The sequence below is a fragment of the Manis pentadactyla genome, chromosome 9 (assembly GCF_030020395.1).
Source record: "Manis pentadactyla isolate mManPen7 chromosome 9, mManPen7.hap1, whole genome shotgun sequence".
Taxonomy (NCBI): domain Eukaryota; kingdom Metazoa; phylum Chordata; class Mammalia; order Pholidota; family Manidae; genus Manis; species Manis pentadactyla.
Genome location: NC_080027.1, coordinates 20,227,929 through 20,244,011, shown reverse-complemented (window position 1 = coordinate 20,244,011; position 16,083 = coordinate 20,227,929). Strand labels below are relative to the sequence as shown.

Sequence of the window (16,083 nt, the reverse complement as noted above, 5' to 3'; positions counted from 1 at the left end):
AGTACCAACTTCCAGTTATAAAATAAATAAGTCACTGGTATGAACAGTACTGAATAGGGAATCTAGTCAATAATATTGTAAGTACTTAGTATGGTGACAGATGGTAACTGTAATTATACTGGTGAGAATTTCATAATGTATATTTGTCAAATCACAATATTGTACACCTGAAACTAAAGCAGCATTTTTGTCAACTATACTTCAATGATTTTTTAAAAGAACCTTCAAGTTCAAACATTACAAATCATAAGTAAATTTTTCAAGGTTAATAGATAAACGGTCAGCATATAACAAAATTATTTTGCTATAATTAGCAAAAACAGGTAAAAAGGAAACTTTAACTCCCAGTTACAGTAGAAAATGTAAAATACACAGAAAAATCTAATAAACGATTTGCATGATTTTATTGCTAGAAACTACAAAAAACTATTGAGTTATTAAAAACATATGCATGTAGCAATATATCATGTCCATTGATTGGAAGATATAAATATTGTGATGAGGTCAGTTCTCCCCTAATTTTCCTATAGATTTTTTGCAATAGCAATCAACATTCCAATTGTCTTTTTTTAAAACTCAAATAGTTATCAAAATTTATGATGTAGATTGCAAAGGATCTTCAATAACAGGGGTATATCTTAGAATAAAGATAAAGGACTTCCAGAAATACATATATAAATTCCTTTAATAAAGTAGATTCTTTAAAAAATTAAGTCATCATGCATGTAAGGAGAGATACCTGAAAATAAATATAAACTCACACATCTAGCTTTGCTTTAAATCAAAACTCTCCTGCCATGTAGTGAGAAAAGGAGAGCTTGTCCAAAGTTGACCTAGTAAATTGAGGTCACCTGTGTAAAACACGTACCTTAGTCATTGAGCTACATCATGTAATCAATTAATTGAGATGTATTATGAATAAAATGTGAAAGTTAAAACCACAACTTTTCTAGAAGAAAAGTGAAATAATCATGACTTGGGATAAGCCAAGTTTTCTTAAAGAGGGTCACAAAATAAGAAACATTAAATGATGTTTAATAGCACTAAATCTAAAAATAAACATTTTCATTTATCAAATATAAGTGAGTTGTTACCACTAGGGGAATTTAAATGGGACAGAGGAACTCTCTGGACTCTGTTTTTGCAACTTTTTGCAATTCTATAGTTTTTTCAAAATAAAAGTTAAAAACATCAAACCTAAGACTGCCTGGAACATCATAGGTTAGGAAGTGGTAGAATAGAAACATTAAGTAGACAGATACTATGAAACATGGTGGTGATGGATATGTTCATTATCTTGAGTATTTTGATGATTTTTCAGATACACACGTTTCAAAACTTATCAGATTTTACACACAGTTTATTATTATCAATGATTCCTATATGAAGTTTTTCTATGTAATTACTAAACATGCCAAGAATTCAAACCAAAACCTGGGGAATGAGTCAACAATAGAAACACACATTTAACAATATTATCCCATTAACAAGAAAGAACATAACACAAGTCCTGTAATTTTTTGCAGATCTAAGAACCTCATCCATTGGCGGCCGGAGGAGGATATTGGTGCAACCAATCTGAAATAGTTAACAAAATTAAATGCATTATATTTTCTTTTTCTAAAAGTTCTGTCTACTGTATGTGCTTGTGTGTGGGGATATGTGTAGGTGGATCTATATGTACATCAACATACACGTACACAGGGGCAGACGTGAAATGTACAACATGGATAATTTTGTTGACAACACTTTACCATTCAAGTCAAGACTTTCAGTGAACTCTAGGCTGTAGCAGTGTTAGTGATAACTGGAGGTATAAACAAACAAATAGCTATCAACAAAGAATAGATCCATGGAATTCGTTACATACTGTTCACTGTAAGGAAGAAAGAAGCAAAAGAAAAATCACAAGAACACCTCACAGACCATTAAATGACTTGAAATATGACCAGTCAATTTATAGCAGAATAACATAACCAAACATATGCACGTAAGATATTACACTTCTGCAGAATACGTTGGTCATGTAGGGCATAAAACAAGCACAGGAGGCTGTGTGCCAAGGCAGATAAGAATAACTGGAGTGGGTCTTATACATGATGGAAAAACAAGAAAAATATAAATGCGATAAAGGCACATATAATGACAGAGAAGACCTAACGGTTAATAATTCTGTGAGTTAAGGATGAGGAACAGGAGTAATTAATTCCTTCCTTAGGGTCAAAGAGAAAAATAATCAGAAAAATTTAAGAAGACAACGCATTATATACATAATACATTATTTAGTTCATTTGAATGTTCAAATTATGCAATAGGACAGTGTTTATAAAAGACTCCATAGTGTCACCCAATTGAGGGAAACCATGGTGGAACTGGAGGAATACTGACAAGCTTGTAGAACATATATCATCAAGTTCCCTATATGATTATGTTTATAAAGATAGTCTGAAAAAGAGAACCAACAAGAGATTTATATACATATTTTAGTTCTGGGAATAGTTATTTATATTTATATACATTTATTTGTATATGTATTTATATAAATATTTATGTACACATTTTGTAATTACATAATGTTTTATATTACTTTACATATATGTGCATGTGGCCTATTTATAAGACAGAAAGAAAGGGTCATTTTAAGGAACAAACTCATGCAGCTGTTGGGACTTGCAAGGCAACATCTGTGGGAAGGCTGGCACTGCAAGAGTGGATACTGCCATTTGGACACAAAAGTGGAAAACTAAGGTAAATTTCGATTATGCAGTCTGGAGCAAATTCCTTTTCCTTGGGAGAAATCTGTCTTTGTTCTAAGGTCTTCAACTGATTGGATGAGGCCCACCACATTCTGGAGGATAATTGTCTGTACTCGGAGTCTATTGATTTAAATGTGAACCATCTAAAAATATCTTCACGACATCTAGACTGAGTTTTGACTAAACAACTGGACATCATAGGCTAGCAAAGAGGATTCAAAAGTTAACTACCAAAATGGGGAGAAAACAAAGTGAATCAAGAATAAAACGTACAAATGTAATACTACACAAACAAAACATCCAGCTCACAGGTGAATACAAATTGTTCTAGACCATTAACAAACAGCCTCCTCTGAATTCTGTTAAACTAATAAATGCTTCAGGGATAATCAGGAAATTGCTTGGCATCGCTTTAGGGAGAGCCTCAGAGGGGGAAAAGAACCCATAAATTGTTCTTCCTCTGCCACGTTACGAAGCACGTGGGGAAACCAAGACAGAGGTTTCATCACAGGTAAGCAGAATACCTCATGTGGTGCTGTGTTATACCAGTGTCCAAACAGTTTTGGTGGCATTTGCAAGATAACACTTTTTATTCTATGCCAAAGCACAGCAAATATAAGGATTTATGATTCACCTCTGTGTTCATTCTATAGTTTATAATTCATGACAGAGTAGGCCTGTTCACCTTTTTCTTGAGATTATTTGTCCAATATTTTCTTAAAATCTAATTCTGTTTGAAATGTCAGTGCTGTATTGCTTACGTGAATTCATGCCCCATAGATATGTCATCATATGAATAATGGAGGTCAAAACTGAGAGGCGACAGAGCCTGACTAAACAGTCAGGAGTAAAAAACAAAAATCACAGCAGAATTATGAAATAGTAGTCACTCAGTTTCTAGTTTGATGTCCTTCCAAATCCTCAGTCATTTAGTGACAGTAGACTCATTGCATTCCTTTGCTCAAAAATATCTTAATAATTCATTATTTAAATCAATGTATAAATGTAAATTATTTCTGAATCTTCATGTGCAAAAACAGGAACTTACCTATATTGAGAAGTGAAAGGCAATTTTTGAAGGTTAGGAGAGATTTAAGTTTTCAGTTTTATGGTGATAAAATAATGTACATGTTTCCAGTGGAATCTGAAAGAAAGCACATATAATTTGATGCTTTATATAGACATTTGAAGATGGTGAGAGGAAGTTTCTATCCTCCTTTATGTCAAGAAGTCAGCACTTACTACTGAAGTGTTATTTCCTTAGCTTTTCATCAAACCAAGATTGGTATTGCTTCTTATTCCATCCCTTTAAGTAGAATTTCCTAACAGCAGACCAACATTTCTGAAATAAGAAGGCAAATACTTGGGTTCAGAGTAGGTATCAGAAACTCACAATCTTATAAACAATGTTTTATATGAGATCAGTGTGGATTTACAATCAGCGTGCTTAAAATGTAATGTTATTATGGATTTTTCTATTTGCTTTCTTGTTATTTCTCATTCATAGACTCCTGACACTGCTATTTTCCCTGTGTTCAGTTTCTTCCTTCCTTCTAAGGAAGCACTGATATTATATTTTTAAACCATTAATTCTTTTAATTTAGCCGACCATCCTCATTCTATTTTGACATACATATAAAAAATTAGCTACTTATTAGGGATATTTCTATACATTTTTATTACATTATACTTACATTTGACTGTGTTATATGCTAGGTAACAATACAGAGGGGTTCTTTTTTGCCTTAATGTAAAGACAAAGTTAAATTAAAATCTCAGAATCTAAATACTTCTACATCCATCTATCTATCTATCATCTGTCTATTCGTGTATCTACCATCTGTACATTTCATCTTGCAGTTTTGTAATATAGTAACTTTAGAACTTTTTCCTTTAAAGTAGGGGATCCAAAGGGAAATTTTATGAAATTTCATTACAAAAAAAACCAATTCAGGTGGCCCCACTTCCTCCCAATTTGCTAAATTTCCTCAAACTATTCTAGACTCCTCCAGTATATACATAGCATGTTGCAGACAACAGAGTATATGTCATTTATAATGAAAATACACCTGGGCAGGAGGAAATATTTTAGTTTTAGGCAAATTTTTATTAAATATGCTATGTGAGGAAGAAATAAATTATCCAAAAGAACAACACATTGATGGTCCAATTTTAGTTGTGGAGTTGGGATATGGTGGGGCAGGGTCTGGGGACAGTTACTTGGATAACACACCACTTGATCTCTTCATAATTGTAACCCTGACCAACAAATTAAGTAACAAAAAAGCATTTGTAGGTACATATGTAAAAATTCATTTCAAACAACATACTCTATCCACTTAAAAAACAAAATGAAAAAAAAAAAAACAATAGCCACAGTGTGAGGGATATTTGGAGGCACCACAAAACACTGAAACATTTAATTCTCATTTATCTTTCCCAGCAGCCCTGCAAAAAAAGAAAGGGTTGATTTTGCAGATATGGAAAAGGAGAGTAAGATGATACATCATTTGCTCATAGTATTCCTTTGTCTATTCCAGAATTGTAGGTATAGCAGTGACTCCATCTACATATGTATATTTCTTAGGATATTTCCCTGTGAATGACAAATAATATCTACTATGATCCGTTTATCACCCAAATGTGTTGCTTCCATTTGTATTACCTATGGTCATAAAGGACTATGTTTTACACTAAATGGTTTTAAATGTTTCCACAGATTATTGGAATTTCTGTTTTAAATATTTTATTATGAAATTAATCGATATTTTATTATGTGATTACAATTTGGTAAATTTAATCGTGTAATTGTCATTATATAAAAGACAAACAGATGGTTTAACATTATCTATACCTACTAAAGAAAGTTCTGCCACATAAAAATTTGTTTCCTATATCTCTTTACTGTATGTGTCCATACCTATACCTGTATCATCTGTCTATCCTAATAAGTGTTTGCCACCTTGGCCCTATTGACATCTGAGGCTGGATACTTGTTGTGGGGGCTGCACTAATATAGTAGGACAATTAGCAGCATCACTGGGCGCTAACAATGATATTCCTAAAGTTCCCTCACTGCAATAGTGACAACCGAAAAGCCCCACAACAGATCAGTGTTTCCTGGGAGACAAATCTTCCCACTGGAAAACCACTGATCTATCCTGTCCCCAACCCTATCGCTTTCACGTTCTCCCCCAACCCTCTCTCTATAGGTACATATGTGAGTGTGAGTGTGTGTTTAATCGTTGTATAGATTTTACTGAAGGCGGTGGGTTTACTCTAAAGTACACTGAATAGGAAATTTAGAATTACCTTATTTATATTAGTTTTGTACACTAAAACCCCTCCAAATGATCCTAAAAGGAAGCTTTTTACTATGCCAATGTCTCTGTCCAGAATAGATTTTTCAGTAGACCTGGATGGAAAACCACAACCTAACAGCTCTGAGTGAATTCATCCTCCTGGGGATCACAGACCACCCTGAGCTGCAGGGCCCCTTATTTGGGCTCTTCCTCACCATCTACACGGTCTCAGTGCTGGGCATCTTGGGCCTGATCATCCTCACCAAGGTGGACCCCAGGCTCCAGACTCCCATGTACTTCTTCCTCAGACACCTGGCTCTCACTGACCTCGGTTATTCAACAGCTGTGGCACCCAAAATGTTGGTAAATTTTCTAGCTAATCAACACACAATCCCCTATAATTGGTGCACCACACAGCTAGCTTTCCTCAATATGTTCATCATTAATGAAATATTCATTCTGTCAGTGATGGCCTATGACCACTAAGTGGCCATCTGCAACCCTCTGCTCTACACGGTCATCATGTCACAAAGAGTGTGCTGGGTGCTCGTGGCAGTCCCCTTCATCTACAGCACATTTGTTTCTCTTCTAGTCACCATAAAGATTTTTATTTCATCCTTCTGTGGCTATGTCATTAATCACTTCTACTGTGACAGTCTCCCCTTGTTAACTTTGCTGTGCTCAAGCACACGTGAAGTTGAATTGATAATACTGATCTTTTCAGCATTTAACTTGGTTTCATCCCTTCTGATAGTCCTCGTGTCCTACACACTGATCCTTTTGGCTGTCCTCAGGATGAACTCCACAGAGGGCAGGCACAAGGCCTTCTCCACCTGTGGGTCCCACCTGACGGTGGTTGTGATATTTTACGCGACTCTGTCCTTCATGTACGTGCAGCCCAAATCCAGTCATTCCTTTGACACTGATAAAATGGCCTCTGTATTTTACACCTTGATAATACCCATGCTGAACCCCATGATCTACAGCTTGAGGAACAAAGAGGTAAAAGGTGCCCTGCATAAGATATGGAAAAATCTATGCGAAATCCCCAAATAAATAGAAATTAGGTTATAGACTACTGTTTTTTGTATATGATAAGCTTTTAGGAAGCATGAAAGTATAAAATGCTTGGTAACTACGATTATCATGGTGAGCATTTACTAATGTATATAATTGTCAATAATTACTGTTGCACTTGTGAAAGCAATACTATGTATCAACTGTATTTCAATAAATTAATAAAAGAAATAAACAGTACAGGAGACTAGAAACATTTTTTGTTTGTTTGTTTTCAACTTACAGATGATCAGGTAATGACCATCTTTCTGATATGAACTTTGATTTGTCATTAAGTTTCAAGGAAAGAGACTGATGTCCAGAGCAGTGTTCTCACATTGTGAAATATTACCTTTAAAATTTAAGGGAGTCCTTTTTAAAGGATATCCCAGTAGATAACTTTTTCTTGTGTCTTTTAATATAATACTTTTTGTGTCTCACGCATCTTTAAAATCCATCATACTGCCATTCTGACATATAGGAGATGGACATTAATGTCCTTGCGCTGAGTATTTATAAAGCAGTGAATAATACACCAAAATATCTGTCTTAAGAACACTTTAACACTACCTTCCTTGTGGTGTGCAGCATCACAGATTTCGTTACATTATGATATGTGAACATGTATATATGCTTGGGGCAGCTGAAATACAAGTGTTATTATTTTTATGTGGCATAACTGTGTACATCAGATACCCAAACTTTTTTATATAAATAATAAGGGAATAATGTTCAAACAGATGAAGAACTCAGACAACTCAACACCAGAAACAAAAACAAAAACAGACAATCCAGTTAAAAACTCAGGGGGGAAAGGACGAGTAAGATTTTTCAGAAACATACAGATGATCAACAGGCATATGGAAAGATGCTCAACATCACTAGTCATCAGAGAAATGCAAATGAAAACCACAGTGAGATATACCAACTCACACAGTAGTCAGAATGGCTATTAACAAAACACAAGAGAAAAGGCAAATTTTGGCAAGGATGTGGAGAAAAAGGGATAAGTAAATTGGGGGAGCCACTTGGAAAACAGTATGGAGGTTCTACAGGAAATTAAAAATAGAAATACTATATGACCAAATAATTCTACCTCTGGGTATTCTCAATGAAAACAAAAACACAAATTCAAAATGACATATGCAAAATGACATATGCACTCCTCTGTTTATTGAAGCATTATTTACAATAGCTAAGATATGGAAATAGCCTGAGTGTCCATCAGTAGGTAAATGGAAATGATGGTTTGGTCTACAGAGTGGAATATTACTCAGCCATAAAAAGATGACATCTTGTCATTTGTGGTATAAATGGATGGTTATAAAGGATATGCTACATGTGATAAATCATGCAGGAAGATTTATACCGTGTGCTCACTTACATGTGAAATCTAAAAAAGTTAAACAAATGAACAAACAAAATACAAAAAACAAAAGTAGACTTATAATTAGAGAGAACAGACTGGTGGTTGACAGCGGGGCAGTGGTTGAGGGGAATGGGTGAAATGGATGAAGGAGATAAAGAAGTACCAACATCCAGTTATAAAATAAATAAGTCACAGGTTTGAACAGTACTGAATAGGGAATCTAGTCAATAATATTGCAAGTACTTAGTATGGTGACTGTAATTATACTGTTGAAAATTTCATGATGTATATTTGTCAAATCACAATATTGTACACCTGTAACTAAAGCAGCATTTTTGTCAACTATACTTCAATGATATTTTTAAAAGAAACTTCAACTCAAACATTACAAATCATAGGTAAAATTTTCAAGGTTAGTAGATAGAAGGTCAGCATATAAAAAACAAATTATTTTGCTATAATTAGCAAAAACAGGTAAAATGAAACTTTAACTCTGAATTACAGTAGAAAAAGTATAATACACAGGTAAAAAACTAATAAATGATTTGCATGATTTTATTGCTAGAAACTACCAAAAAATTATTGAGTTATTAAAAACGTATGCACATAGCAATATATCATGTCCATTGATTGGAAGATATAAATATTGTGATGAGGTCAGTTTTCCCCAAATTTTCCTATAGATTTTTTGCAATAGCAATCAAAATTCCAATTGTCTTTTTTTAAAACTCAAATAGTTATCAAAATTTATGATGTAGACTTGCAAAAGATCTATAATAACAGGGGTATATCTTAGAAGAAAGATAAAGGACTTCCAGAAATATATATATCAATTCCTTTAATAAAGTAGATTATTTAAAAAATTATGTCATCATGCACTTAAGGAGAGATACCTGAAAAATAAATATAAAGTCCAAAAATAGACTCACACATGTAGCTTTGATTTAAAACAAAACTCTCCTGCAATGCAGTGAGAAAAGGAGAGCTTGTCCCAAGTTGACCTAGTTAATTCAGGTCTCCTATGCAAAACACGTACCTTAGTCATTGAGCAACATCATGTAATCAATTAATTGAGATGTATTATGAATATAAATGTGAAAGTTAAAACCACAACTTTTCTAGAAGAAAAGTGAAATAATCATTACTTGGGATTAGCCAAGTTTTCTTAAAAAGGGTCACAAAATAACAAACATTAAATGATGTTTAATAACACTAAATCCAAAAATAAACATTTGCATTTATCAAATATAAGTGTGCTGTTACCACTAGGGGAATCTAAATGGGACACAGGAACTCTCTGGACTCTGTTTTGCAACTTTTTGTAATTCTGTAGTTTTTTAAAAATAAAAGTTAAAAACATCAAACCTAAGACTGCCTGGGTCATCATAGGTTAGGAAGTGGTAGAATGGAAATATTAAGTAGACAGGCACTATGAAACATGGTGGTGATGGATAAGTTCATTATCGTGAGTATTTTGATGATTTTTCAGATACATACATTTCAAAACTTACCAGATTTTACACACAGTTTCTTATTATCAATGATTCCTACATGATGTTTTTCTACGTAATTACTGAACATGCCAAGAATTCAAACCAAAACCTGGGGGATAAGTCAACAATAGAATCACACATTTTACAATATTATCCCATTAACAAGAAAGAATACAACACAAGTGCTGTAACTTTTTGCCGATCTGGGAACCTCATCCATTGGCGGCTGGAGGAGGATATTGCTGCAACTTATCTGAAATAGTTAACAAAATTAAATGTATTATATTTTCTTTTACTAAAAGGTCTGTCTACTGTATGTGCTTGTGTGTGGTATACATGTAGGTGGATCTATATGTACATCAACACACACGTACACAGGGGCAGACGTGAAATGTACATCATGGGTAATTTTGTTGACAATACTTGATCATTCAAGTCAAGGCTTTTCAGTGAACTCTAGGTTGTAGCACTGTTAGTGATAACTGGAGGTATAAACAAACAAATAGCTATCAACAAAGAATAGATCCATGGAATTCGTTATACACTGTTCACTGTAAGGAAGAAAGAAGCAAAAAAAAATCACAAGAACCCCTCACAGATCATTAAATGACTTAAAATATGACCACTCAATTTATAGCAGAATAACATAACCAAACATAAGTACATAAGATTTTACATTTCTGCAGAATACATTGGTCATGCAGTGCATAAAACAAGCAAAGGAAGCTGTGTGCCAATGCAGATAAGAATAACTGGAGTGGGTCTTATACATGATGGAATAACAAGAAAAATATAAATGCAATAAAGGCAAATATAATGACAGAGAAGAACTAACGGATAAAAATTCTGTGAGTTAAGGATGAGCAACAGGAGTAAATAATTCCTTCCTTAGGGTCAAAGAGAAAAATAATCAAAAAAATTTAAGAAGACAACACATTATATACGTAATACATTATTTAGTTCATTTGTATGTTTAAATAATGCAATGGGACAGTGTTTATAGAAGACTCCATTGTGTCACCCAATTGAGGGAAACCATGGTAGAGCTGGAGGAATACTGACAAGCTTGTTGCACATATATTAATCAAATTGCTATATGATTATGTTAATAAATATAATCTAAAGAAAGAGAACCAATAAGAGATTTACATATATATTTTAGTTCCAGTAATAGTTATTTATATTTATATACATTTATTTGTATATGTATTAATATAAATATTTATGTACACATTTTGTAATTATATAATGTCTCATATTATTTTACGTATATGTGCATGTGGCCTATATATAAGACAGAGAAAAAGGGTTATTTTAAGGAACAAACTCATGCAGCTGTTGGGACTGGCAAGGCAACATCTGTGGGAAGGCTGGCACTGCAAGAGTGGGTACTGCTGTTGGGACACAAAAGTGGAAAACTAAGGTAAATTTCGATTATGCAGTCTGGAGCAAATTCCTTTTCTTTGGGAGAAATCTGTCTTTGCTCTAAGGTCTTCAACTGATTGGAAGAGGCCCACCACATTCCAGAGGATAATTGTCTGTACTCGGAGTCTATTGATTTAAAAGAAAACCATCTAAAAATATCTTCATGACATCTAGACGGAGATTTGACTAAACAACTGGACATCATAGGCTAGCAAAGCGGATTCAAAAATTAACTACCAAAATGGGAAGAAAACAAAGTGAATCAAGAATAAACATACAAATGTAATGCTACACAAACAAAACATCCAGCTCACAGGTGAATACAAATTGTTCTAGACCATTAATAAACAGCCTCCTCTGAATTCTATTACACTAATAAATGCGTCAGTGATAATCAAGAAATTGCTTGGCATCGCTTTAGGGAGAGTCTCAGAGGGGGAAAAGAACCCATAAATTGTTCTTCCTCTGCCACGTTATGAAGCACGTGGGGGAACCAAGACAGAGGTTTCATCACAGGTAAGCAGAATACCTCATGTGGTGCTGTGTTATACCAGTGTCCAAACAGTTTTGGTGGCATTTGCAAGATAACACTTTTTATTCTATGCCAAAGCACAGCAAATATAAGGATTTATGATTCACCTCTGTGTTCATTCTATAGTTTATAATTCATGACAGAGTAGATCTGTTCTCCTTTTTCTTGAGATTATTTGCCCAATATTTTCTGAAAATCTAATACTGTTTGAAATGTCAGTGCCATATTGCTTACGTGAATTCATGTCCCATAAATATGTCATCATATGAATGATGGAAGTCAAAACTGAGAGGCGACACAGCCTGACTAAACAGTCAGGAGTACAAAACAAAAATCACGGCAGAATTATGAAATAGTGATCACTCAGTTTCTAGTTTGATGTCCTTGCAAATCCTCAGTCATTTAGTGACAGTAGACTCATTGCATTCCTTTGCTCAAAAATATCTTAATAATTCATTATTTAAATCAATGTATAAATGTAAATTATTTCTGAATATTGATGTGCAAAAAGAGGAACTTACCTACATTGACAAGTGAAAGGCAATTTTTGAAGGTTAGGTGAGATTTAAGTTCTCAGTTTAATGGTGATGGTATAATGTACATGCTTCCAGTGGAATCTGACAGAAAGCGCATCTAATTTGATTCTTTATATAGACATTTAAAGCTGGTGAGAAGAAGTTTCTAGCCCCCTTTACATGAAGAAGTCAGCACTTACCACTGAAGTGTTATTTCCTTAGCTTTTCATCAAACCAAGATTGGTATTGCTTCTTATTCCATCCCTTTAAGTAGAATTTCCTAACAGCAGACCAACATTTCTGAAATAAGAAGGCAAATACTTGGGTTCAGAGTAGGTATCAGAAACTCACAATCTTATAAACAATGTTTCATGTGAGATCAGTGTGGATTTACTATAAACATGCTTAAAATGATGTATTTTTCTATTTGCTTTCTTGTTATTTCTCATTCATAGACTCCTGACACTGCTATTTTCCCTGTGTTCAGTTTCTTCCTTCCTTCTAAGGAAGCACTGATATTATATTTTTAAACCATTAATTCTTTTAATTTAGCCGACCATCCTCATTCTATTTTGACATACATATAAAAAATTAGCTACTTATTAGGGATATTTCTATACATTTTTATTACATTATACTTACATTTGACTGTGTTATATGCTAGGTAACAATATAGAGGGGTTCTTTTTTGCCTTAATGTAAAGACAAAGTTAAATTAAAATCTCAGAATCTAAATACTTCTACATCCATCTATCTATCATCTGTCTATCTATTCATTTATCTACCATCTGTACATTTCATCTTGCAGTTGTGTAATATTACTATACATATTTTTTATATATATAAAAAACTTTAGAATTTTTCCTTTATTGTAGAGGATCCAAAGGGAATTTTTATGAAATATCATTACAAAAAAAACAATTCAGGTGGCCCCACTTCTACCCAATTTGCTGAATTTCCTCAAACTATTCTAGACTCCTCCAATATATACTTGGCGTGTTGCAAACAACAGAGTATATGTCAGTTATAATGAAAATACACCTGGGCAGGAGGAAATATTTTGGTTTAAGGCAAATTTTTATTAAATATTTTATGTGAGGAAGAAATAAATTATCCAAAAGAACAACACATTGATGGTCCAATTTTAGTTGTGGAGTTGGGATATGGTGGGGCAGGGTCTGGGGACAGTTACTTGGATAACACACCACTTGATCTCTTCATAATTGTAACCCTGACCAACAAATTAAGTAACAAAAAAGCATTTGTAGGTACATATGTAAAAATTCATTTCAAACAACATACTCTATCCACTTAAAAAACAAAATGAAAAAAAAAAAAACAATAGCCACAGTGTGAGGGATATTTGGAGGCACCACAAAACACTGAAACATTTAATTCTCATTTATCTTTCCCAGCAGCCCTGCAAAAAAAGAAAGGGTTGATTTTGCAGATATGGAAAAGGAGAGTAAGATGATACATCATTTGCTCATAGTATTCCTTTGTCTATTCCAGAATTGTAGGTATAGCAGTGACTCCATCTACATATGTATATTTCCTAGGATATTTCCCTGTGAATGACAAATAATCTCTATTATGATCTGTTTATCACCCAAATGTGTTGCTTCCATTTGTATTACCTATGGTCATAAAGGACTATGTTTTACACTAAATGGTTTTAAATGTTTCCACAGATTATTGGAATTTCTGTTTTAAATATTTTATTATGAAATTAATCGATATTTTATTATGTGATTGCAATTTGGTAAATTTAATCGTGTAATTGTCATTATATAAAAGACAAACAGATGGTTTAACATTATCTATACCTACTAACGAAAGTTCTGCCACATAAAAATTTGTTTCCTATATCTCTTTACTGTATGTGTCCATACCTATACCTGTATCATCTGTCTATCCTAATAAGTGTTTGCCACCTTGGCCCTATTGACATCTGAGAATGGATACTTCCTTGTTGTGGGGGCTGCACTAATATAGTAGGACAATTAGCAGCATCACTGGGCGCTAACAATGATATTCCTAAAGTTCCCTCACTGCAATAGTGACAACCGAAAAGCCCCACAACAGATCAGTGTTTCCTGGGAGACAAGTCTTCCCACTGGAAAACCACTGATCTATCCTGTCCCCAACCCTATCGCTTTCACGTTCTCCCCCAATCCTCTCTCTAAAGGTACATATGTGAGTGTGAGTGTATGTTTGATTGTTGTATAGATTTTACTGAAGGAGGGAGGTTTACTCTAAAGTACACTGAAATGGAAATTTAGAATTACCTTATTTATATAAGTTTTGTACAATAAAACCCTTCCAGATGATCTTAAAAGGAAGCTTTTTACTATGCCAATGTCTCTATCCAGAAAAGATTTTCCAGTACATCTGGATGGAAAACCACAATCTAACAGTTCTGAGTGAATTCATCCTCCTGGGGATCACAGACCGCCCTCAGCTGCAGGTCCCCTTATTTGGGCTCTTCCTTATCATCTACGCGATCTCAGTGCTGGGCAACTTGGGCCTGATCATCCTCACCAAGGTGGACCCCAGGCTCCAGACTCCCATGTACTTCTTCCTCAGACATCTGGCTCTCACTGACCTCGGTTATTCAACAGCTGTGGCACCCAAAATGTTGGTAAATTTTCTAGCTAATCAACACACAATCCCCTATAATTGGTGCACCACACAGCTAGCTTTCCTCAATATGTTCATCATTAATGAACTATTCATTTTGTCGGTGATGGCCTATGACCGCTATGTGGCCATCTGCAACCCTCTGCTCTACACGGTCATCATGTCACAAAGAGTGTGCTGGGTGCTCGTGGCAGTCCCCTTCATCTACAGCACATTTGTTTCTCTTCTAGTCACCATAAAGATTTTTATTTCATCCTTCTGTGGCTATGTCATTAATCACTTCTACTGTGACTATCTCCCCTTGTTAACTTTGCTGTGCTCAAGCACACGTGAAGTTGAATTGATAATACTGATCTTTTCAGCATTTAACTTGGTTTCATCCCTTCTGATAGTCCTCGTGTCCTACACACTGATCCTTTTGGCTGTCCTCAGGATGAACTCCGCAGAGGGCAGGCACAAGGCCTTCTCCACCTGTGGGTCCCACCTGATGGTGGTAGTGGTATTTTACGCGACTCTGTCCTTCATGTACGTGCAACCCAAATCCAGTCATTCCTTTGACACTGATAAAACGGCCTTTGTATTTTACACCTTGGTAATACCCATGCTGAACCCCATGATCTACAGCTTGAGGAACAAAGAAGTAAAAGGTGCCGTGCATAAGATATGGAAAAATCTGTGCAAATTCTCAAATAAATAGAAATTATTTTATAGACTACTGTTTTTTATATATGATAAACTTTTAGGAAGCATGAATGTATAAAATGCTTGGTAACTACAATTATCATGGTGAGCATTTACTAATGTATATACTTGTCAATAATTACTGTTGTACATCTTTAAACAATAATATATATCAACTGTATTTCAATAAATTAAAAAAGAAATAAACAGTACAGAAGACTAGAAACATCTTTTTTTTGTTTGTTTTCAACTTATAGATGTTTAGGTAATAACCATCCTTCTGATATGAACTTTGATTTGTCGTTAAGTTTCAA

At 34.3% G+C, this 16,083-nt stretch overlaps 1 protein-coding gene and 1 pseudogene across 1 annotated transcript; both read left to right on the top strand.

Annotated features, from left to right (window-relative positions):
- The first annotated feature begins 6,175 nt into the window (after window positions 1-6,175).
- LOC118907994 (olfactory receptor 8K3-like) lies at window positions 6,176-7,114 on the top strand (annotated as a pseudogene).
- Window positions 7,115-14,843: 7,729 nt separating this feature from the next.
- On the top strand, window positions 14,844-15,785 carry LOC118907996 (olfactory receptor 8K3-like). Its single transcript, XM_036877068.2, has one exon. It carries the CDS (start codon window positions 14,844-14,846, stop codon window positions 15,783-15,785), a length of 942 nt encoding a protein of 313 aa, XP_036732963.2.
- Window positions 15,786-16,083: the final 298 nt, after the last annotated feature.

Coding starts and splice junctions, on each gene's coding strand:
- LOC118907996 (XM_036877068.2), top strand. CDS start 14,844: ATGGAAAACCACAATCTAACAGTTCTGAGTGAATTCATCCTCCTGGGG.